Source organism: Microplitis demolitor, chromosome 5, assembly GCF_026212275.2.
Source record: "Microplitis demolitor isolate Queensland-Clemson2020A chromosome 5, iyMicDemo2.1a, whole genome shotgun sequence".
In the NCBI taxonomy this organism is placed as follows: Eukaryota; Metazoa; Arthropoda; class Insecta; order Hymenoptera; family Braconidae; genus Microplitis; species Microplitis demolitor.
In genome coordinates this window covers 580,679-607,135 of record NC_068549.1, presented here as the reverse complement: position 1 = coordinate 607,135, position 26,457 = coordinate 580,679, and the positions used below count along the sequence as shown (strand labels likewise).

At 36.2% G+C, this 26,457-nt stretch overlaps 2 protein-coding genes across 3 annotated transcripts in view; both read left to right on the top strand.

Moving 5' to 3' along the window:
- Window positions 1-336: 336 nt before the first annotated feature.
- Window positions 337-15,180, top strand: LOC103569198 (zygotic gap protein knirps). Its single transcript, XM_008546374.3, has 3 exons — window positions 337-652; window positions 5,513-5,590; window positions 13,061-15,180. Exons 2-3 carry the CDS (start codon window positions 5,513-5,515, stop codon window positions 14,192-14,194), a joined length of 1,212 nt encoding a protein of 403 aa, XP_008544596.1. The 5' UTR covers window positions 337-652; the 3' UTR covers window positions 14,195-15,180.
- A 1,628-nt stretch (window positions 15,181-16,808) lies between these two features.
- LOC103569196 (myrosinase 1) overlaps window positions 16,809-26,457 on the top strand; it is a 74,277-nt gene continuing 64,628 nt past the window's right edge. For both annotated transcript variants that reach the window (XM_008546370.1, XM_008546371.1), the window contains exon 1: window positions 16,809-16,945. The gene's annotated coding sequence lies outside the window, so the exon portion shown is untranslated. The remainder of the gene's footprint in view (window positions 16,946-26,457) is intronic.

Genomic DNA, 26,457 nt, shown 5'->3' with positions numbered 1-26,457 from the left:
TAACATTTTATAAATAATTTCGAGTTTCCAATATTGCCCCAGTACCCCCCGATCGAGAAAATCTCTGAAATCTCGGTTAGACAACTGGGAGGGTTCGGCAACGCTCTCCTCCGAGATAACCGGATGCTGGATTGGCTGGAGTACCGATCCCAGCCGGTATGCAATTGGCAGATCGGATCGCGGGCGTGGCGAGCCAGACGGGCCCATTTGCCCCTTCCAGCACCGGACTCGAGAGAGCAGCAACAGATTGACGGAGCCAGGTAAGAGAGATTCTTGTGCTGAGTGTGTCTCCTCACCTTCGGCCAGACGAACAGGTCGCAACGCTCCAAGTGTGCTAGTCCTCTCCCGTCCATCGACGTGGCCGCACCTCGTCTACCTCGTGCAGCCACGGACGTTATTAAATAATTTTTACTTTAATATATTTATTATCATCATCGTGATTACAGTCTTCTGTATCTGCATTTTGGTTTTATAAACTCAGTGAAAAAAATCTAACATAATTTTAGTGGACTTTGGAAGTTTTCAGTGCGAGGACCGATAATGTGTTTGTGAATTTATTATCAAATTTAACGAGATTACACTACGAATTGAAGTAATCATTGTACTTACTGTCAGCTGGATTCCGTCGTTAAAGTTATAAATATTTTCTAAGGTATGTATTCAGTGATTTCAATGCTTCTCTGGAGATTTCAACGCCTACAATTTTTTTTTACTCCAAATTTTATCAAAATTTATTTTTGAAAACCCTTACCAATTACTCAATTGCTAATTAATTAATTTTAATAACGATAAATTCATAATTATCAAAAGAAAAAATTATAATGATCAAAATTTGGAGTAAAAATTTTTTTAATCATATTTGAGGTTTTAGTTTTATAATTATCATCAAATTTTTGACAATTAATATACTTGATAATTAATAATGACCAATTAATAGGATTTAAATTTTCGTCGATTTAAAATAAATTAATATGGAGGACGCAATTTTGGAGCCAAAGTAATATTGTTGGTTTGAATAATTTATCGAATTGTTTATGAAATAAAAGTAGACTGGTGCTTGCAATAAATAAGCGTCCCCACCACAAATAAACTTACAAAACGGCACACGTGCTCCAACGAAATGAAAACATTAAAGTGGTGTGTCCCTCTGTAAGTTTGTTTGGTGGTCGGTTTGTGTTGTTAAAATATTTGTTACCGGCAATTCGGGAGAACAAAAGCAGGAGAATAAGTCGAGGTAAAAAGGATCAGTGTCTCGAGTGGTGGTACCTTTCCAAAAGCAAACGTTACAATTATTATGCATATTTAAGCTCACAAAGGCACTCCCATGTCAAAATATATTTATTGCACTCGTTTCTTTCTTCTCCCATTCTTCGTATTATTACAGTCCTCATTATTACCATTGCACTTCTTTTATTAACTTTTTTTGTCTCTCAACAAACATCTCGGGCAAATTCTTATTTCACTGGGGCTGCGGTGTGTCACTCTATTGTCGACCCTCTGTAAACTAGACCTCTTACCCACTTGTAAAAACCCTTCGCCAAATAAATTTTACCGCTCGAACGTTTTAATTTTTAAATTCATCACCCAAATACTCGCAAGAATTTTTTTTTTTTTTTTTTTATTAAATATCTACCTTCCCCCACCTCTTGCTTCAAGTCCTTATCAATAAATAAATTTACTTTTTACCAAATATCATAACAACAATAATTACTGAAAAAAAATTTGAATTAAATAAAATTAAAAAATATTTAAGTACTATTTATAACTGTTATTTATGCATATCAATTGAAGCGAATAAATGCATAAATAAATTAACAAGGTTACAAAACGTGAGAACTGCAATTTTAAAAAAATAATTGCAATAATAATGATGATGATGGTCATGGAAATAGCGTTTAAAATATTATCGCATAAATTACAATAAAGTATTACGCAATAAAAGAATTAACTCACTTAATCTGTTGTTATTAAAATATATTCTGAATGAGCATCGATTTCCGTATTTTTATAAATATATGAGCCATAAGGTCTGTAAGTGTATTATTATTATTTAAAGTAATACAAATGAAGATATAATGAGTCAGAGTTAAATTGTATCGAGTATCGAGGTAAGATCTTGTGAACCAAAGGAACAACAGCTGGCGATCGTGTACGTTTTTTAGAGGCAAGACGAATTGCCAAGACGTTATGTTACGCTATAGAATATTCTGAGAACTCATAGACTAGAGTACCCACAAAAAATAATTTATATATATGTATATTGAAAAAAAAAAAAAAAAAAAAAAAAAAGAGTAAAAAGGGTTTAAAGAAATCAACTCAAGTGTCGTCGGAATTCAAATGCGGCTTTGAGGCTCGTGTTAAAAATTGAATCGGTCACGGCTCGAGAAGTCGAACAATGTAGGTTTTAAAAAATCCTTGGCCACTTCTCCCTTTATCGTAATTTCGTTCTCTCGTTTTATTGCATTTGTCGTCTCGGTCTCGACTCGGTTAGAGCAGAGCTATTATTGGATCCCCTTAGGCCCGGGAACGAGGCTAAACTGTCGCGATAAACGATCCTCGAGAAGAAAGTTATTAATTGTCTACTCGGCTCCCGGTTGCTGCTCGAGCACATTGTTGCTTGGATCGCGAAAATATTAACCGAAAGATATTCGTCCCCCGGTGGATCTGTCTCTCCAAGGAGAATCATTTTTCAAACATCACCCTCTTGCTTCCCCTTGCCGGCAGACTCTCACTCACACTCAGACATTCAGACACTCTCAGCTCTATGGAGCGCTTTTTAAATCTACTCCTACCTTTTTTATTTATTTCCCCTTCTCATCGCTCTCCTTTTACGCGTTTATTTTAGCGCTATCTCACTTGACAGTGTCGATTCATCCATCAGAATGATCGTTAAAAACGAATTCAGATGTACAAACAACTAAGATTTATATTATTTATCATTTTTTTTTCTTTTTTTTATGGGGACTCAATTTAGAATTTTCAATACTGGGAGCTTTTAAAATTAAATTTTTAATCTGGGGTTGAAAGAGACTTTTTAAATTTTTTGTAACAGTAGTAATTTTGAGAAAATAATAAAAACTGTAAATAAATAGTAGTTGAAAAAAATTTCTTTGTAAAACAATTAGTCATCGTTCCCAAGCCATAAAAGATTTTTAAAAAAAATTTGCAAGTAGTCTCTTATTGGTTTTCAGTTCACTAAAGTCATAACAGGACAAGCACGAAAATCAGGCATTGAGAAAGTTAGTTTATGAGAGTGAAAAGTGACAAGAGTCAAAAGGGTTGAGATATCAGGGTCCAAAATGGGGACGCGACCTACGTACCAGAATATAAAATATAATAATAATAAAGGTCATGAAAGGGATTAACGTCGTGCTCGAATTTAATGGTGCGTAAACTAGGGTAAAAAATACTCACCCCTCGTCTGCTCCTCATCTTTATACATACATATATATCTTACTTCGTGTCCCCGCGCAAGGCCGGCTTCAATCCCGAGTCAACTAGATCCCTGACGAGATGGAACGAACAATGAAATAAATACCAATGCGTGTTATTTTTCTTCCCGTGTCTTGTCGTCTACTTTGGACGTTTGAATATACTCTTCACCCTAAAAATATATATATATGATATATAATATGAATACTGTAGTTTGCCGACTGAGGCACGCGTGTTACTTGACTTGACTTCATTAACGTGCAAGTGTCGGCAAATATTGACGTTAAAAAATATAACTAGGGTACTAGGTCACTTATATATTTCATTTTTACCCTCTATATAATTAATTGTATCAATTAAATTTATTTATTTGATTTTAAAAGAATTAAATTTTGTTAATTTGAGACTTTCATTGAAGTTATTTCTCAAAGTGTATTAAAAAAAAAATAAATAAATAAATGCAAATAGCGCGTGAGCTAATTGGCGATCTGGGCTGCCGAAAATTACCAGAAGCGGAAAGTTGGTCGGGTAAAAAAGTCCGAAGATAAATGAACTCGGGAATGAAATATTTAATGGTCGCGGTGAGCTATCAAGAGGGATGTTTTTGTCCACACATACATACAAACAAGCGGCGGGTATTTTAACGAGAGCTCACTGGGTAATTAGAACTCTCTGCGGAGGAAGCGTTGACTCCTGGATAATTGCGTTAAAACCGAGACTATGCTTGAACAACAGACTCTTTGTCCACTCGTTATTGTCCTTGTGCTCTTCGTTAACGTCCAGTTCGCTCGCCGGTTTGTTAAGTCCCTCGGTTTTTTACCCGCGCAGCTTTTAGTGCGCCCTTTACCCTCGATGGGACACTCGACTTCCAAACCAATCATCATATCTCGACGCACAATCTCGCTTGTTTAAAACATTTTAACTTCCTACTTCTTTTATTTCAGCCTACCGCCTTTCGCCTTGGGTCAAATTTTTGTTTTGAATAAACAAACCGAGGTAGAAATTGTAATTTTTTTTTAATCAAATATCTAAACACGTTACCGCCCGGGGGTATGTGAAATATTCTTTAATATATAAATTGAGATGTAAACGTGGCTTGTGAATTAATTGATACGTTTTTGAAATAATAAATATAAATAATCAACCGTTATTTTTTTTTATCTCGATGGCTCATCTTGCCCCTGTTAATAAAGTTATGGCTAATTATTTTGGCTAAAAGCCATTGGATTATTTAAAAATTTTAATTCTTAAATTTTTGAGCCTTAATTGTTTTTCAATGTTTCCATAATTAAAAATTCCACGTGTCGGTGAACTTTAAATTTATATCGGGAGCAAAGAGCCTAGATAAAGTAAACACGAAAAGAAGCTAGCCCCCGGCCATAAAATAGTGAGAAAAGTTGAAAAAAGACAACGAGCCGGTCGTAAAAATGACCGCGGGTGTTTATCAGATCGTGGCCTAATTTTATTCCCGTTTAGTTTTTAAAAATAAATGGGTCCGGAGTTGTAAAGTATATATGTATATATATATGAGCATGCAAGTTATGTGGCAGTGTATGGCCGGGTTTTGGGTGAGGGGGGCGAGCATTGAGAATGAGAAAAAAAGGCATCGAGAGCGGGAACTCCGTCCGGCAGATGGCACCGGGCGGGTAGATAGCGCTGATTTATGGACGCAGAGTCCGAGAACGAGTTTCCGTTCGTTCTAACGAAGCTTCCTAATGGTTTCTCTAAATTCTACCGCCTAAAATAATACTCATAGTTATACATGTATGTGCGCACTCACAAACACCGGGTCCCAAAAGCATAAACACCAAATAATGCGCACTAACCGTCGATAAAGGAAAAATTTAAACTGCTCAAGTTTATACTCGGATGTTTAATTTTGGAGCAAACCGGTTATCCTCCCCCGCATTTTTATGGAGCCGCTTTTTTTTACCCCAAATTTTTTTGGCTTTTGATTGTTTCTTTCAGAGGGAATTTTATTAGTTTTTATTTCACGCTTGACCTTGAAATTTTTTTCTTCACAGCTACTGTTTAATAATCTCGTGAATAATGATGTTAATTTTATTGTTTATTTTTGCAGATGAATCAACAGTGCAAAGTTTGTGGCGAACCGGCAGCGGGCTTCCATTTTGGTGCATTTACTTGCGAGGGTTGTAAGGTAAGAAATTTTTTCAATTGATCATTAAATTCAAAGTGATTAATTAGAGCCCATTGAGTAAAAATAAAATAATAAAATTTATTAATTAGAAAAATGAAATTTAAAATTAAAAGTAATTAAAAAAAAATGTCAATCAATTAGCGTCGAGCGAAAAAAAAAGTTAATAAGCCGATACTAATCAACACGTTGGAATAACGAAGGAATAAGAGAGCATAAGGTGCGAAAAGCGTGGAAAAAACTAGCGCCCGTTTCGAATCCGTAAGTGGTCGCGGGGAATCGAGCGCACCGAATCGATTATCTCTTCTCGTCTCTTTTTTATTTGTCTCTCATTCAAATCAAACTATTCTCACAGTCTTATAATAACAACAATAATAATAATCACAACACAATAATATAAAATATATAATAAAATTAAAATCATAAAAGTCTCGAGACAAAATGAAAGTCTGATGACTCTGAATAATATTTTATAACAAACAATAATTATCGACAGTACAATCTACAGTTACTAGTTACCAGTTACCAGTTACTGAGTTAGTTGACGTTCTGTTAGATATTTAAAATAATTTATAAAATGATCCTTAGCGTTTATAACCGCAGATACAAAAGAATATGTGCAATATAAATTTATATTTTAACGAAAAAAAAAAAAAAAAATAAAAAATGTTCTCACTCCCTATGCACGTATATGTATAAAATATATACTTTGTTATGCTATACACTTTCACGAATCCTTTCACCTTGCAGTCTGATGTCGAGTGTAACTAAATAACCACCGGGAAATGCTTCATATCTCTTGTGCACAAGCTTGAGCTCGTAATCCGCGGGTTAGACGTTAGACGATAGAGCAGAGCCGCTGCCCATCATAACCCGAAAGCTTTCTTGCAAAAGGTCTGTGCCAAGAAAACGGCTCGCGTGAGCACATCAATCGCCACGACAATAATTACTCGGGTGTCTGATGATGCACTCGCCGAGCAAACTAAGAAAGCCGCGGAATAATTAAAAGCCCGTTAAACGGGTCTAATGAACCTTATGAAGAATTTCTAAATAACTCGAGTATCTTAAATTCCTACTATTAAAGTATTTAAATGTCTTCTCGGGTTATTATTAGCCTTTTTATTGTTTGTTTTTATTTATATACCCCTGACAGATTTATACATCGCGAGAAAGTATATTAAAATATTTTTATCGCTCGGTAATATGGGTAATTTTAATTTTTTTACCCATTCATCTTTATAACTACTTTTATCATTTTTTTTAAGAAAACATTCTTCGGGCCATTAGTTAATTTTTTTTTTTTTTATTTTTGATATTTAATTCATTAAAATTTTTTTTTTTGGTCATTATGCGGCTCCAGAAGTTTTTCGTAACAAAAAATGTTGATTTTTAATTTTTTTTAATTGTCTAGAAATCTAGATATAGGCAAAAAAATATATATAATTTTTATTGAAATAATTTTTTCTTTCGGTAGCAAATATAGATTAAATTGAAAAAAACGTAAAGGAATATTTTTTATGGAGTAAAACAGGTAAAGTTGCTCGCTTAAACTGAGTAAAAAAAATTTTTAAATGAAAAAAAGCGATAGGTAATTTAAAACATTCCTCTGATGATGCACTACCAAATTCCTTAAAAAAAAAATCCTGATATTTTAACCTCTTGATCCCCGAAATAAACTCCCATTCTTATTATCCCACGAAAATTAGTTCTGAAGTAAAAACAAAAATTCCAGAGAAACATGCACGAAGGTAAAAAAAAAAAAGAAAAAAAAAATGCATGAATATTAACGGTGATTTTTCTCACAGAGAATATCCTCGATCCATATATGCAGCTCCCGAGACTGCCCATCATACACTTATTCACATAATAAAAACGGTGCTCTTAAATTTGTTTCTCGTTAAGGGTCATCAGCTTTCCGGCAATTTAGGTCGACGCTTTGTTCGATGTAAATGAGTTCGGCTCATTGTCAACCTCCAACAATGTCCCAAATATAATAATAACAATAACAATAACAATAAACAATAACAATAAATGAATTGAATAGAAAAAAAAATTTATGCAAGATGGAAATCCCAAAAAGACGACCGAAAATATGACTCACGGTCATTATTATAAAAATGAGCAGTTCGGTTGGAGGTCGATGGTACCTATTTAGTGTACGCGTGTTTCCTCTTTATGTGCTTCTAGATCATCGGGAACAAAGAGATATTTAATGAGGAGTGTGACGACGAGAAATCCCGTTTTGGTTTTGTGAAAAATCACTTTGCATTATATATATCGTTTTATTTATCTACATATGTATACATATATGCGTGTACTGGTATTTTAAACAGAAGAGCGTCGACTTCCGGTAATCACTAAAGACACTTAGACATTACTTAGTAAAGTACATTAAAGGTAATTTAATTTCCGGATGTTGATGGTAATAATTAGCATGATAAATTGCGATAATAATGAAGACGATAAAGTTAGATTAAACCCAATCATAATGTACGATTAGCTTGATCGTAAAGCTTCAGATGTATAAATAATATAAATTGTGTGAGTAAATATTGCGCACGTGCATGCGCGTACTGCTCGCTTGCTGCTGTTTACTTGTGAGCTGGGTATTTATCTGTGCGTGTGGAGTAGCGAGAAAGAAAGAGAGAGAAATAAAAATACTTGATGCGAGCACACAGTGATTATACGGTTAATTACCTGCAATTCGGATTCCAGCAGGTGCTTACGCTCCAAGTCGTCTCAATGCACTCACGGACAGCAGGATTGTTACTTGGAAGTCCGAGCCGCAGTTCCACAACTCGGCTCTAACTAAACCGCATATTTCTTCTTTGCTATTAAATTTTTGATGTGCAACTTTGGATAGAATTAAATGGATCATGTTTGTCGATATGGACTTAAATAATTATCGGCTGGATAATTGACAACTTTTTGTTTATACTCTGGAGCAATAAATTTCAGTTTGAGGAAAAAAAAATTTTTCAAGTCTCCACTAAAATCATAAAATTATTCTACACAATACAAGTGGACGAAAAAAATAAATAAAAAATGAAATATCCGTAACCGCAATCGCATCCATAAGCCAACGATTTACGATCTTGGTATTTTCTTTCTCGGGATGAATTTATACGTGTGCACACACACATATATATATATATAAATATCCTAGCGCAGTATTATGTAGTACGGTATCAGTATTACACAGGTATCAGCATGACTTATGAGCACAGACCCATCCATATTTGTGTGCTGTGTTCTTAGCAGTCCATAATACAAGAGCCCACCTACGGATGAACCCAGAGCCCGGGTCCCCGTATGTGGGCCAAACCACTCGGGCGACGAACAGCGACGAACAGCGACATCCAAACACTACACTGCAGCACTACAGGCTCATCATACACACTCGAACGTTACATCCACCTTTACGACTTCTTTACGAGCAAATAAATTTTGTCTCCGCGAAATGATCGGTATCTCAGTATCCCCCTGGCGCCGCGAACAGTTCGCAAGACCAACAAAATAAAAAAAAAAAAAAAAAAATCAAAATAATAAAAACGTGTCAATAAATTGTCCGGAAAAATTTAATATCGTCACACTAAAACTTTTGTCATAAGTTATTTTTTAAAAGACACAACAGCTGGTAGTAATCTTGGTTAACATAATAAAAAATAATCTTTATCAGTTGTCTCATTTTAAAAACCCACTTCCAGCTCATTAACAATTAAAATTAGTTGACAAGATTGTTAACAACTTCCTCCAAAAATAATTCGAATCGTTTTATAATTTTGTTAACGGCTGGTTAAATAAAGTCCGCCGATATATTTCTCAATTATTTAAATGCACCGAGAATAATTAAATGCCCCTGAACCACTTATAGATTCCACCGAAATAAATTAGTATTCAGAAAGAAAAAACGCATATCATAAAATCATTACGTACAAATACTCAGTACCTATTGTATGTAATTGTGTAACGCGCAACATACATCAGGACGCAATCGAAATCACAAATCGAGATCACGTTACGCATTCATCAAGTCCATCTGCAATCTATATATAATGAATATAAAAAGTCAGAGCCATCCAGCCGAAGCTAAACTCCTGAATTACTCGGTAGCAAGTACACCATCAACAACAGCAACGACACACACGAGAAAAAAATTATATAAATAAACAGCTAATCGGCGGTTGTATCGTACTAGAAAAATATTTTTTGCGTACGCACATAATTGACCGTAGATTCTTGCCATTGCCGGCGTGACTTTATCTTATGAGTAGATCTATCGCACACGCGGCGAGTCAAGTAGAGTATCGGCTCGAGAGCTCGACAAACGGCAAGTGTTTTATTAAAGCTCTTATATGTGAATCCATCTCGGATTGTCAATCTCTCGTGCACTAACTAGTGAACTATTAACCATTATATTATTTTTACTTATTTAACTCAACCGGTCCGTTTATTTACATACTCGTATGTCCAACCATGCGTTTGTGTATTTATGGATTACTCTGCTCAGTATCCTTGGGTATCCCTACATCCGATTGTACATTTGCAAATCCATTTATACGTCTATTCATACACTTATCTAAATATTTATTATTTCGTTTGTTTCAATAAATAAATTTTATATTTTTATTTTTATTTATATTTAATTTTATGGACGATCTGGAGAAACTGATCCAAGCAAATCGTTTGAGACAAATTCTATCCTACCGTATCGGTACTCAAGGATATAAAGAAAAGAAAAAAGGAAAAAAAAAGATGTTGTGGAAAATAAAATAGTGGAAAAAAATAGTGACTTACGATCCTGCTGCAGTGTCTTGCCATAAAACGACTTAGACGGAAACTCTCTTTACTTTTCTGTATATTCTCGAGTCCAGTCCGGCAGTTGAGATCGCTGAGTTGTGATCTCTCAAGTCCACGGAAAATGCTACTCTGTGTGAGTAAGTCAGTCTGAGTCCTAGTGTGTGTGTGTGTGTGTGTGTGAGTGTATGTGTGCTACTCAATCGGCATGCCCCTTTCACAAAGTTATCGAGCATTTTATTTTAAAATTCGCATTTTCAATAGACTCCTTTGCATTTATGTCAACCTGCTTACATATTTATACTTTTAACTTAAATATTTATATCGAATTAATAAAATAATGGCATATCGTTGTGGTTATGAGAGAAAATAAATATTCGAATTACTTGTAGTCGAAAATATTTAAAAGATTAGTCACACGAGCAGGAAAGTTGTGGCGGTTAATTTGTTAAAAATCGAGCGAAGAATCTCGAGTGCTGAGAGGAAATGATCTTATTTTAGTTTTATGCGTCACGGTGATTCACGCTAATGAGGCTCTTTAGTTAATTAATTCTCTTTACGCGAAAAGTACCCGGTGATGGAATTTGAGCCATAAAATATGTAATATATGGGTCATATGTTGGCCGAGTCATGTTGCGTGGAATGTCATCGAGGAAGGAAACGATCTCGATTTCGTAGAAGGAGATCGAACGATGACTCATCATCATCATCATCATCATCGTGATTTTTATGCTGGGATGATTAATGGAGTGAAAAGTTTCAACAACGAGATTTATTCTCTGTTATTTTTATCGAATCTATCAATGACAAGCTGTCACACTAGATCGATAAATATTTTTTTAGTCAGTCAGTAAAAAACAATGCAATAAAGTCCCTCTGAGCAGGTGGGTCCGGAAGTAGTGCCCTCACGTCTGCAGCATCAGGAGCAGGTGGGTATGGGAACCTCGACGTGGTCCAGCGGTCGCGTCGTGCTTGAGTGTCCATGTGCAGAATGTATATGTCGGTCTACCTTGAGGTCAAACCAGGACGCGCGACACACGAAACCCTCTCACCCGTGCCGAGTAATCTGCGGGCTCGAGATGCGAGTCCGTGCTCTTCTAGAGCCTCCAGACCACACCGGGCCTCAGAGTGCACGAGCTGTGCTGAACGAAGACGGCAACTGGCTCGCAGCGCAATCGTCTGGACAACAGGCCATTTCACATTCCCACGTCCTTAATATAGATTGTTGATACGAGTAGACGGAGAGCACTCACACTGATACTCACACACACTCATAACCACTCAGTAGTGTGCTTAGTTGTTATATTAAAGTGATGAAGACGGCGAATAAATGTGAAATGGAGCTTTAAGTATTCGAGTGGGAGAATTTTAACATTTCACGTAATTCAATGCTAATTTATAAATTTTTTTCGTCCCCCATTTTACCTCAGTCACCAATAAGTCTAACTATACTTAGCAATCTAAACCCCTTATTTACAAAGACACGTAGATATATATATAAATATAAGAGAACGTATATAACGCATGTATCTCGTCTTCCGGATTCCCAAGCAGAATAAAAGTATCCGAGAGAAAGAAAAATATTTTTCTACTCGGCAAGCGCAGATTAGTCTCGCTTACTTGGCTGCTTGTACATATATATATGTATATACATTTGATCGCGCACAAGCCGAGGACAAAGTTTTTCCCGTAGAATTTAATAGCCTCGCAGCAACAAATCGCTTCGGGATTCCGGGCGTGCCAGCTGATTTGAGATAATTCGAGCGAGCTGTGTTGCAGTTTAGTTGTCGCTAACGTACCCTAGTATCAGCGGCTGTCCGCGTGCGACGGATTTGTCGCACGCGACCCCTAAATGGCGTGCAGCACCGCTCCGTTTAGAGAACCCGCAGCAGCAACGTGTTCTACTGGAAATAATAATAAAAAAACTCGCGAAATACCCACAGTACAGAGCACAGGTGACTTGAATGTATATATCTATATATATATATACCGAACCCTGCTAAGACAACTATTACATAAAGCGCGCGAATCCCGTTGTAAACGATTACTGCCATCCGCGTAATCCGGATTAAATACCTCGCTGCTTGTATTTTAATCGATTTATCACTTACGTTTTAAGAATGCACCTTGCAATCGACCTTTCCCGTACAAATTACATTTAAATTTTTTCAAAATAATTCTAATTATTATTTTAAAACGACGGCTTTTTACAAAGACTCGGATCGCTGATCATAAATTAGTCCCCGATGAGCAACCTTATTTTTATAAATATCCTTCAGCTGAGTTTATATGCATCCTCTGGCATCACATTGCCTGCCCGCGATTCTCGTATATCCCCTTTGACTGGGTTTTATCGTCGGCCGACAAGCGTTTAACGTTTTACGATCGACCACGCCGCACAATATACAATATATACGCCAAGTAAAACTCCTCGGTCAATTCTCTCTCGCCCTCTCTCTCTGACTCGCTGGTGTCTGAAGCGCATCATGCTAATTCTTATGATGCGCGTAACATTTTAACTTGACGTTTAATCCAAAGCTACGCTTATATAATATACCAGCAGTATCAATCACAGTTTAAACTTAAAAACTAAAATCTCGAATTAAGAAGTCATTGTTGTAATTATCTGACCCAAGATTTATTCAAAAAATTAATAGTAAATTTTTTTTGTTCCAGTCATTCTTTGGACGTACTTACAACAACCTGAGCAGCATATCAGAGTGCAAGAACAACGGAGTTTGCGTGATAAACAAGAAAAATCGCACGGCTTGCAAAGCATGTCGTTTACGAAAATGCCTTTTGGTAGGAATGTCGAAATCTGGATCCCGGTACGGACGTCGCTCCAATTGGTTCAAAATCCACTGTCTCCTGCAGGAGCAGACCCATAACCACGGAGCAGCGCCACCATTTGGCCCCGGATATATGCCGAGCTTCATGTCATCCCAGAACTCCTCTGCGGAAGGAAATTTCAAGGAGAAGGAGATGGCGTCGCCCAGCGAAGAAGATATAAGCGTACAGAGGCATATCATGCACCTCGCAATGATGAACAAAGAGCTTGAGCGCAGCAATAAGTCACCGCATCCAGATGACCTCGCGCTGCAGCATCGTCTCAGAGTGCTAGCTTGGCAACGGGAACAAGAGCGACTGACCAACCAGCAGCAACACCAGGATCCTGGAACACCACCACGTGATACAACGCCACCTACGTCCTACAACTACAGAAATCCCGCAGTCTCTCCATGCTCAATATACTCACCCGCTGCAAGCTACGGGTCCAAAGAGACGGCCGCCAGCCCTCCAGGAGTTTTTCGGCCGTATCTGCCGGGATTCAAACGAACTGCTGACACTCCCAGTGACAGCGGATCTTCATCAATAGATGGTGCGGATGAGTCCTGCAGTGAGTCCACTTGCTACGACTACATCAAGAGCAACCCTTCGCCCATTAAAATGACCGCCTCTTTGGCACTCACTGCTGCCACAACCGCGTACCCACACAACCAACTGGCCCTAGTCTATCCGCCAGGTTTAGTCACTCCCGCAGCTTCTCAACACTCTCCTCGTGGTGGTGACTTGCTCCTTGTCAGCCCTAGTCCCGGTGGCCTGGCTGTTGAACAAGACGAGCCGATAGACCTCAGTATCAAAAGCACCAAAAGTTCACCCAGACCCGAACAGTCCCCTGAAGTTGAACACACGGAAAACGAAGCACGACCTGAAATTAGTGATAATTCCGGCGAGGAACCGAGTACTAAGAGCAAACCTCTTGACCTCACGCTCACTGTTAAAAGGCCAGAAGTAACTCTTTCGATCTAATTTCAATTATTTTTTGGTAAATTTAAATAAATCATTTTTTTTTCTTTTTTTTTTTTTTTCTTTTATTCTTGAATCTTTCGTGAGACAACGAGTGAGGCTGGACCCTACACACTGCAGGTCGTGGCTCATGAATAACTGTGTTCAATGTGTAAATATATATATTTTTATGCAGCCAATTAATTTATTGTAATAGTTAGCAGATTTTTATTATTATTTTAATAATTATTATTATTATTTTATTATTAATATCATTATTATTATTATTATTACTATCATAACTATACTATTATTATTATTATTATTATTATTATTATTATTATTATTATTATTATTATTATTATAATTAATGGATGTGGATTTGTTTTTACATTTATGAGAACTCCGATCATCTCGAGTATATTCAAGGCCAGTAGGTGACTTAATATATAAATTAATTAATTATTTTAAAAATGTATGTAATAGTAAAGGAAAAAAAAATTATAGAATTAAGGTTTAGAGTAAATAAAAAATTATTTTCTAAGCTGCATTGATATGCACCGAGGGTTTTTTAAATTGACAATTAATTATTTTGGTAATTGTGTAGTTACGCTTTTTCCTGTTTTTGAGAATGTTCTTTCCGTTTTATTTTGGAGTTATTCAAATCAAGACTTTTCAAGATATGATAAGTCATTTATATACGTAAATTTAATACGTAAAAGTAATAATTCCAAAATAAAGAGTTTAGAATATTTGTAATGTCAAATTCAGAATTATATAGTTACCAAAAGCTTAAAATAAATTTTAAAAATATCAATAAATAATAATTATTTGGCCGAAAAAATAAAATTTCATACTAAATATAAATATATATTTAAACAATTATACATATGTTTGTTTTATATAAAAATGTAAATAAAACTGTTTACATTGATGTAAATAGCAGGTGATCTGAGAGGCCAGTAAGCGAAACATTAAAAAAAAATAATAATAATAAATGATTTTTCCTATTGTAATTTTGCCTATCAATTTATTCCCACTGCCAATTAATCTACTAATTATAAAAAAGTAACATGAATGTTAGACGATTAAGTAACGGCGATTTGTTATGCGTGGGGAATTTATGGCCGCGAGTTAATCCTAAATCCTTCAGAGCTACACAAACCAAGTGAAGAAAAGAGACAGAGGATCGCTGTAGAAGGTAAGAGTTAAGTTTAAAGTAAATGGCCTAAGGTTCTGGTGTTTCTCTACGCGTGGAATCACTTAGTTGGCATATAAATCAGCCGTGAAAAGCTCAAACAGCAGCATCAGCATCACCAACAGCAGCCGTAGAAGCACCAGACATTCTGGAAGCATTACTACCGTGGGCGAAATTTAATGTACACCTAATGTAAGTTAGGTTGCTGTAGATTTTCTGTTAGTGAAGCAGTAACAAACAAAGACCTTGGATCTTATGGCCAATAGTCAATTCTTGTGGCCGGTGTCTGTGTATATGTCTGGCTCTAGATGCTACAGCACAAGACGTAAGCTACAGAGTTTATGTGTTTGCGAGCACGGACACTGTGAGTGTAACAAGTTGTACACGTTTACGCGGATATGAGGATGTCGGGATCTCGGGATGCTGCTGCTAGTTTGTCGATATGTTTATGTGTATAAGTTGATTTTATAGATAGTCGGTAGATAAATATTGACGATGTATATATATATATATATATGTATAAGGAGAACATGCCGGAGGATTTGTAAGCCGCGTATGGTACAGCTCCGCGCGTTTAGTTATTTGCTGAAGGAGAGTGGGTACCATCAATCAATTGCACCAGGAAGCGTGGATTGCAAAATCATCGAGTTACTGATACCTGTACTGTACTGTTCTGTGCTGTGCTGTATATTGCTGGCTCTCTATGCGGATCGTGACGTTTGACCTTGTTGGGTCGCAACATTCTTTCCGGTTTTCTGATAATGATGATGACGGTGATGATGATTCCGATGCCGCAGTGATCAATTGCTAAATTACTTATTCATTGGCTTTGCGAAAAACAAACAAATAAGATGTTATTTATTTATATATTTATTCTTCTTGTTTAACTTCTTTATCGAGTCCTCTTATGTATGCAGTGATCTTCAGCTTAATTGGATAAGCACGAGGCGTTTTATTTATTTTTTATTTAAATAGACGACTTTATTTTTTTTTATTTTTATTATAGAAAATATTTTTTCTGCTTTATTTTATACAACAAGTGGGGTAAAATGGTTAGTTAGAACAAAAGGAATTTTTTATTATTTAAAGTCCTGCATAAATGTTCGTATTAAAATAAGATTTTTAATGGAAAAAAATTTATTTAAATTAAATTTATATGATAGAGTCGTTTTTCTCGTGTAGCCATTTCACCCCATGTACTTACACTACTTAAAGTGCGTTCAGTGTCATAATAAATTAAATCGATAACTTATGAATAATAAATTAGTTGTTTAATCCCTTAAGTGATTAAAATAAAAATAATGAATAAATATGAAATAAAAGTGGACGCGTGCGTGCAATAATGGTTAATGTGCATACACAGGTTGTCGTCTGTACGGGCGAGCAACAAATAAAATGTAGTGGCCGGTGGCTTAACGCGTCAGTTTGTTATTGCGACTGGTTACACACCAACGGGCAATAAGTAATCGTTCAAGCCTGTCATGACTCTATGCATGAGTTAGGCAACGCTACTGTGTCTCTATATACATATAATAATATTACACAGACGCCATAATACACAAGGAAAGTAACCAACGGTAAAGTATATTCATTATTTGACATACGAATAAATAAATAAATGATTAAATAAATATCACAAAGTGCATGTAATTGATCCAAAAACGTCTTAATCGGATTTAACAACAGCAACAAAAAGGCTTCTTTTTTTTTTTTTTATTTATTGCCAATTAAAATAAAGCTAAACTGTTTTTTTTTGCTGTTGCTGTTCATTAATGTGGAGTTTTTTTCGGAATATCGAGATATAAAATGAGGTAAGAAAGCAAGAATAAGAAGACGCGGAGTAGGCACGTGGGGCGGAGAAAAACAAGTAAGGGCAAAAAGGGGATGCCGATTAAGCTATGCAATCGCCAATTATCGGCAATTTGATCCGGTTATAACTCAATTTAAAGTAATTGGGCCGCGCTGGCACGACTTGACTTGACTTAAGATCTTCTCTTACTTTTATATACATATATATATTTTATATGTGCAACAGTCATCTGTGTGTGTATGTTGCTATCTTACTTGTTTGCTCGCGCTTGCCAGTCCGCGTCGTTTAACGCTAAGGTGGCCCATAAATTCCCGGTCGACAATCTGCCAATCTTTCTATTCCCCATTTTCTACATACATCCAGTCATTGCAGTTCATTAATTTATTTTATAATTTTAAAAAAAAAACTTATCATCGATTATAATTTTTTCCTACTCGAAGAATTTCTTTTGAATGCCAAAATAAATTTTAGCTGTGATCATTTCACCCTGAAATAATCGACCAACAATTTTTTCTGGCATAAGCTGCAATAAAACTTACAATCTATAGGAATATTTAGAGCGCAAAAATAATCAGCAATTAAATTTTTTTAGTACAATACAAAACTTGTAAAATTATAATAGTCTACTGATAACACGAATGTACTTGATGCGACTAGAGTATAAATTTAAATTATAACATTCACCTCGATATTGACGCGCGTTGTTTGTTCTTGTTATCAGCAGACTACTTTGTAAAATTTTTACAAGTTTCAATCTACATTGAAAAAAATATTGCCGAATATTTTATTATAAAATATTTAAAAAACTAAAAAATGCATGAGAATTGTTTTGAAATAAAAAAGTAAATGTTAAGAGTTGTGAATGAAATGGAATAATTTTTTAACTGATGAAACCCGATAAATAATTACAAAATGAATAAATATATAAAATTTAATTATGTGTATATTTTGTTGGTAAGCAAGATAAAAGTTTAAGAATATAATGTTTTTTTAGTTAAAACGTCTGCACGAGAAACGTGAATGGCATATCATTGTGAAAGTACATACATATCTATACTTCTATATATACATATATGTGTGCATGTATGTATAAAACCGAGAAGCGATACGGATCATACGTATACGTAAATGGTCGCACAACTGTCGAACGTACAGAGAGTACTGCTCGTATATGTATGATGGAGGAGACGTACGGAATTTTTTTTTTCGACTCTCGTTTAACAAAATAAAAAAATTCCATCATCGTGTAGACTGTACGTAGTCCGCATGGACTGTGACAAGTGACGTGGGGCAGAGAAAACTCCACTGGATTTTCTTGGTCTTATGGGTGAGTAGTGCAGAACGTGATCGAAAAGCAAATGTGTGGCTATCTGGTCCATGCACTTGTGTATATAAAAGTAAGAACCGCGGGACTTACCCGCAGCACTAATGGGACCCGATCGCTGTATCGATTACCACCGATTAAGAGCAATCGATTGCCTACCTTGTCAAATTTGTCAACGGGCGCGAGATCAAACCACAAGACATACGTATTTCTCTTGCGAAACTTGTATTTTTTTTTTGCCGTAAAAACCGGCCAACAATTTATTATTTTTATTTTATTCTTGTTTTGACTTTTAACATTTTTTTCACTTAATTTAATTTACTGCCAAAGGTTTTATTTTTTTTTTTATCGATTAAATTTCACTTTAAAAATTAAAATTTTGGAAAAAAAAAAGATTTTATTTATTGATAAAATGTTCAGAGCCAATACACACCCCAGAGTAAATATTAAAAAATTTTCCAACACACGACAAGAGCTGCACCGTAATATTATTAGATAAATTATGGTACTTGTATATGGTTTACATAAGCAGCACTCGGTTTGTGACCTCACTCGGGTCTCTTTCACTGGAATGGAGCTTACCAGCACAGAGAGATATCGCACGCGCTCAAAGTATAATATAAGGAAGAGGTGAAGTACAAGTCAAGCCAACCCAAGCTGAGCTGAACTGAGTCGAGCTGAAGAATGCGCGAAAGCAAGACATGCCAGCAGAGTCAGAGCCAGAGTCAGAGCAAGAGCCAGAGCCAGAGGAGCAAAGAAGAGTAAGAATGTAAGCGGATAGTGTGGATGTGAACGACAAGTGCGAGTCCCTCTGTCTCGCTCGTTCATTTAAAACCAGGCTCCAGAGTACAGAGATAGACCCGCACTGGTGCTGCACTTCCTTGGACCGTTCATCTTCGAGGGGTTAATGGGGTTTCAGGGAAATTGCCTCGACGCCTAGGGATACCAGACTAAGGCTTCATCATGAGTTAGTCGTGAGAGTTTAAATATTTATTATGTCGACTAAAATAATGCTTCACTTTATTTTATATAATAAATAAAATTTTATATTTTACATATATATTTCCTTCCGATAGTTATGTCGGCGGACAAAATACTTGTCGTTGCGGATCAGTGATTAGATGATTTACCGAGTGTCTGAGTATCTGAGTGTCTGTGTCTGAGTGGATCTAGGTACTCTAGGTTGAGACGCATTGAGAGTTAAGTGTAATTACCCGGCGTCGAGTTACAAGACTAGAGCGTGTGTTGGTGGTGAGTTGGTTTGCTCGTCGAGGCTCCGGTTACCGCGAACGAGTTTATAATCGTCCGGTGTGCGAATAGACAGATTGCTTTCAATGGCTGTGAGGATGATTGAGTCGTTTGCGAGTAGCTGGGCATTCGGTTTAACCCGAGGGGAATTACGTCAGAGCACGTGAAAAATGAATAAACATTTCTGATACATAAACTTGTTTTTTTTTAATTGAGATTAATATCGGAAAAGTTTATCAGGTCAACGGATTTTTTTTTAAATCAAACGTCATTTCATCAAGAGGGTTGGGAAAGATGGTAACTTTTTTATTTTAAATTGAAAGTGGGGCGGGTTACGGTTCTTGGCGATTGTTAAGCTTGACGAAGCTGATACAGTCTTGCATTTCCGACATTACTTATATATAATGTCGTAAGTGCTGCTAAAAGTACTTACAAGCACATCCGTATCCGTATCTGAAGATAGTGTATTTGAAATCAGAGCCAAGTTATGTACTATTGAAGTTCCGTTTCCATTAGCAGGTCACATATTATCTCCAGTCAATTGGTTGCTGTAGACGGTGATCATGATCAGTAAGATATATTTTAAAGCTGGGTACTACTCAGTGGAACCGGGAATCTAACTAAAGAGGAGTCGTTTCCTCATCTAGTACTACTAAGTGCTCGGAAACACGATAGAATAAGAAAGTAGGGTACTTGGTATCTTGTTTTAACGGAGACAATAGACAACTTATCAAGTTTTCTGGACAAGAAGACATTTTTTTTTATGCCACGGCGTACCGAAAATCAGAATTTGATTTAAAATCGTCCTTTTTAATTTATAATAAAAAAAAATCGAGTTATTTCTAAAATTAAACCGGCGTGAATTTTTTTACGAGGTCTCGAAATTTTGTGTGGAATAAAAATTTTGCATTTTTTAAATATTATGAGAAAGTCAATGAGTTCCGGTTAAGTAGATAAAAAATTATAATTTAAACGATCGGCATAAAAATAAAAATAAATAATAAATACGGTGCAATGTGTCGAGACACAAGAAAAGTAGATATATGATGCCTTAAACCATAGGAAATAGTTGTTATATAAAATCACCAGTCCAATTGATTTTCCGTTAAAGGAAAATTTTATTTAAAATTATTCATTTAATTACTCGTTACATATTCATTACTCTATATTTGCCGGTATCTGTAATGTGTGCAGCAAAATGTGAAAATACTAATAAATATCTATAAAACATGAAAGATTGTAGATAAATAAAATGTATAATAAATTATTTAAGTATCGAGTATTGCCGTTTTTTGGTGCATCGTAAAATAAAAAATAAATAAAATGCTGAAAGATCTTTTTCGCGAGATCCCGAAGCGAGATGATCTGTAGGTGCAAATTATCGTCGATAAATTCCGTCCAAGGTACCACTAAAAATAAAAATATATATATAGAGTAATATAATATCGTCGCGCCGAATCTGTCGTTCCGCAATAAAAATAAAAAGCCTGACGTAATAACACGTTGCGCTCCGGCCAATATTTTAATTACGGCTTAATACACTAATTAACTCGTCCCTATAATCTTACTATGCCGTGTAGTTTTTTTAACCAACAACTCCAGGGAATTTGAATAAATTAAAAAAAAAAATAATAATTTATTTCATTAAAACTCCATTGAGACTCTTCTCGATCGACAGCTCTTGAACTCAAGGTGCTTCTTTATTCCGCAGACTGTCAATAGTAAATAAAATAAAATAAAATAATCGAACGTTAGTGATTCCGTCAATTACTTGTCTCAACTTCCGCTGGTCGTCGTGAAATAATTTTTACCATTTCTCGAAATAAAATTTCCAATTCACGAAACGTATTGTCGTACGCAGAGGCGCAAAAGGAAATAGCACGCACAGAAGTCAAAAAAAAAAAAAAAAAAAAAAAAAAAAGAAAAATAAATAATTTCCTCAGTCTGCAGCGTATCCTCAGTCTTGAGGCCTCACATAACCCATCAAAGACCAAGTAGTTCTCGGTATCTGCTCGTAAAACGTGAACGTACGTATCATACCGAGCTAGACTCGGAGACCCTACAAAAAGACCACACCAGCAAGTAACTGACTCTCTATCTAAATTACTTAGTAAGTAAGTGAGTAAGTGAATGAGTGAACGGGTAAGAGTATTTGTTGGACAAAGAGAATGAGGAGACACCGAGCGGCATCCAAATGAAGGCGACCCAGCGGACCCAAGAATAAGAGTCCAAGAGTCTCCTCTCCTCAGCTCGCATCGTGTCGGTGAGCATAGTAGGCATTGCAATGATGCATTCATCGAGCACCGGAGTCACGAACGAAACGCGCCCCGAACCGGCGGACGTAGAGCCGTCGCGAGCACGGAGGTCGGACATTCAGACAGTGGTCCTCCAGCTCTACTGGTTGCATCGGTGCAACTCGATGGTTAAATTTGCATTTTTATTTTTTTCATATCGTCATGTTCACGTCTCCATACATGCACCAGAAGCTAAAGCTGAGGGGCCAGGAAAACAAAAGGTTAGGACTCGAGACACTGGATTGCTGGAGTTTTAAACCTGGATGTTAAGCCTATTGGAACAAAATCGAACGGTTCAGTGTCAGTTAACCTCAATCCCATCACTTCCGGAATACAGATCCAACCGACTACATCTTTCTTTCTTTCTTTCTTTCTCTCGGGGTTTTTTCTATTCCCGTTTACTTGTTATCCATCAGAGAAATATCGATGATAGTTCTTGATACAAGACCGAGTGCCCCTCGATCGGTACCAACTAAACGTGCTCTCGATGATCCTACTGCAATCGATCATGGACTTGTTGTTGCAGTAGTAGTTGCTGTTGAGGTATAAGATTATCAGGAAGACACAAGAGGATATGGTGGCAGTGTAAGTGAAATTACTCGCAGGTAACTGCTCCCTCAATCGTGACTTTATACCGATTTCTTAAGTTTTTTTTTCTTTTTGTTCTTTAAGTAACTCTTAACTTTATTTAAAATTTTTTTTCATTTATCTACACACCTTGGGAGATTCAGCCGCACGATTAAACACCACGGCTTGACCACGAAAATTTATCGAGGGTGGAGAATAAGATCAGCCGGAGTCTGGCTGGAGAGGAGACCGACTCCGTGGATACATAAGGCGTCGCAGAATCGATTACGATCTTAACCGAAACCTGTACCTCTACCGCGACCGTATATTCACACGGAATACTTTTAACAAAAGGGAATACGTATTATTATTTCAAGTTTAAAGCTTCAAGTTTTTAGATTTTACGGAAAAGAAAAAAAAAAATCAGCGAGTGAAAGCATCGCTAATAAAGCGAGTGCAGAGTGCAGAGCGAAAGATAATAAGTGTAAATCGGCTGGGTTAATTCGTGAGCGGCTTTAAAAATAAGTTAATCCGAGATCGGTAGCGGATAGTCGCGGATAGTCGGCACCTGTAGACGATGTTGTGCTGTTTTTATTTTCTCGAGCGACGATCGTACGATATGTCTCTGCACTGGCTGAGTTGAGTCCGTGGCTCCCAGTCGACGAGCACCGAGGACGAATCGTGATCGGTAAACGACGGGGAACCTTTTGCTTTCTAATCATACTCTCAAGGTTAATCCCGATGAACCTGTAAGTATTCCAGTGGTTTGCGGTGGTTGTTATACTTCTCCAGGTCGCCGATTTACATATTTTTTACACCCGTAATTATTTGATAAATAGATCACTACCAGTCAAACTAAAATTATAATGCCGATTTCTAACCGTTATGCAAACAAAAAACTACCGATCTTTCATTAATATAATGGTCTCTTATTGATGATGAAATTTAAAAATCACAATTAATTTAATTTAAAAAAGTAGTTTGCAAAGGAAAAAATGATAAAAATCTGTAGCAAGATCTTGAAATACTTAAGCAACATGACAAGGCTGAGCATGAATGTGTTAACATGGTACAGAGTTGGATAAACACGAGGAAGGTGATTAAAGGAGAATTAATTCGAGGCATTCCGCATCTTGATGCCGTGTGATAACTTGTGGGCGAACTCTCAGTAGAGTAAACGGACAAGTGATGCCGTACATCCAAACAATCAAACGTACACACACACACATATACAATAATAATAATAATAATAATAATAATAAAAAGTAGAGGAAGAGCGGCCGGTGTCTGCAAAGCCATTAGATCCCTCGTTACGTGTCATTGCGGAGATATCTCGCGGCTATATGGGCCTATCATCCAGCTGGACGGAGCAGAGGGTGAGGGTGAGTTTGCGAGTGTGTGTTGGGCATCAGGATGAGACTGGTTGTACATATAATACGTGCAACGAGCAACGAGATGAGCACAATTATGCATCGTTCTCTGAGAGACGGTACATTAATTTATGGCTGAAAGAAGGACCTGGCGTGTGCGCGTGTCGGCAACTCTGTATAACGCAGCGCTGAGTAATGTGTAAGGATACTGATGATCCAGGAGAGCAAGAGAGCTAAGCGTGGGCGCCTCTCCCATATTATGTATCCTGTGTAGTAGTGGATAGGACTCGAGCTTAAAACATTTCTCTGGTTCAACCGTCTTTTTCTTCCCTCCTCCTCGGTCTCTTTCTTATTTTTATCCTTGCGCTCAGTCCTCACCAACTTCAGCCAGCTCATGTTAGTTATTTGTACCCACGTAAGAAGATTCTCCTCAGACGCGATCTCAGGCAATTAATAATCCCTGCTAACTCATATGTGTATATACTTTTTTTTTTGTTGTACAGTTTACTGGGATCTAATAATTTTAAGAGAATGGGTTTGGGGACTGGCTCTTCAAGTAACATAATTAGGTGGAAAAAAAATTAAATTGAATGATAAAATTTCGAAATAAATGAGTCAGTTTCATTGATGAGACGATCACCTTGATATGTCTGTGATGATGTCGAAGGACTTGGTGATATGTTCACGTCAACATGTCTGTCATGTTTCGATTGATGTCTTCACACTTGCGGACTTTTAAATTCATCGTGTGCCGCTATGCCATCGACACTATATGTACATATACATATATATGTATAGAGTGTAGGTATACTTGATTTAACTATCATACTCTCTATATTTTATTTCGTAACTGTCGATCATCAGTTTGGTTTTGAGATTAGCGGAGATGTGAATAGACAATTAAAATAATTTTTAGTAAATAAATGAATAAATAAGTAATGAGTAAATGGATAAAATGGTGTAATGTGTCGGCAGTAAAAATGAGAATTTTTTTAAAGATGTCTCTTGCAGGAGAGATTAATATTGCCGATAAAAAAAGTGTCAGCGGTATAGTATAGCGTAGCACTAAAACGTTAGGGCAATAAAATTTGAGGCAGATTAAAGAGGATTTTATAATTGTGGTGAAATAAAGTTTTTAAATAAAATCCTTGTTTTTAATGTTATATATTTAAATGTTGATGAGCTAAGAGAGTGTGTTGTATTATCGGCGGATCACGGTTAATTGCGTACGCGAGTATCCACTGAAATATTGCTCTTAAAAATATAAAAATTGCGTAACGTCTGGCATGATTTTTATATCGCGTGCTTCAAATTAATTGGACGATGTCAGAATATTATTATTTTTTTGAGGTGATTAAATGATCTTGTTGACGACAATCGGCTTGATTATTTTTAATTGAATTAAATAATTAAGAAATTCAATTGAAAGTGGTGGATGAAAAATTAAAAAGGTTTAATTGCTGTTTGTAACAAAAAATTAAACAAAAAATTATATTCAGGTCATGAAGAAATATCATTTTTTATTTTTTACATTTCAGCAACGAAATCCGAGTCCCGAAAAGATTTACTTTTTTTATTTTTCTGTTAAATAAATTTTTGAATAAAAAAATAAAAACATGATGACTGTCAGTGCAATTTATAATTTAGCCATTTCGCTCTTTGGTTTTAATAAAATAAAAGTAAAACATGATCAGTAGCTCAATAGATACACAGGAATAAACTAAAGGATTATATCTCCTTGGAACATTTAAATCCAAGTAAACGTAAGTTTCTCGAGATAAAATTTATCTTTTAACTCGATAACACTCTCGTTGCATTACATTTAATCACACGTTTAACACGAGTTAAACTATACAAACACGAGTTTAATATGCACACACACTAAATTGCCCTTTTTTCCCATCAGCTCAATCTCAATTTACATTTTGGATCACTGATAAATCTACAAGGATTTCATAATCGCACGAGATTATTACCGCAAATTACCATACTCTCTTTCTCTCTCTTTCTCTCTCCCTGGCACTCTCTGCTTGGCTTACAGTCGGAGCCAGTGTCATTAGTGTCAGAGCGTATTCGAGCGCTAAATAAACAAGATTAAAAAATAGCCAAGTAAATGAATAAAATAAAAAATAAAAAGATGAATAAAAAAAGGCAGACGAGAGCGAGGCCAAGGGAATCTTGATAGCTCGATAAATACATCAAGACTCGAGTCGTCTCAAGAGAAACGATCACTGATGGGACTCACGTTCCCACATTTACATTCGACCTATTGTCTCTCTGTCGCTCCTCACACATATCGAGACTTGTTTCGGATTATTCATACTACTCACAACCGCCAGCCAGCAAAACCCATACTCCATTCTACTGTTGTCGAGTTGCCCGAGCAGAGAGCACTAATGTTATGTTAAGACTTTGCTCTTGAACTCGTCGATTCGCTTTCAATGCTATTTTTACTCCCATCCATTTTACAATAAAT

Excerpts from the sequence above, each read along its gene's own strand:
- LOC103569198 (XM_008546374.3), top strand. The coding sequence starts at position 5,513 with ATGAATCAACAGTGCAAAGTTTGTGGCGAACCGGCAGCGGGCTTCCAT. Across the intron at positions 5,591-13,060 it reads TTACTTGCGAGGGTTGTAAG|TCATTCTTTGGACGTACTTA; the intron begins GTAAGAAATTTT and ends TTTTTGTTCCAG.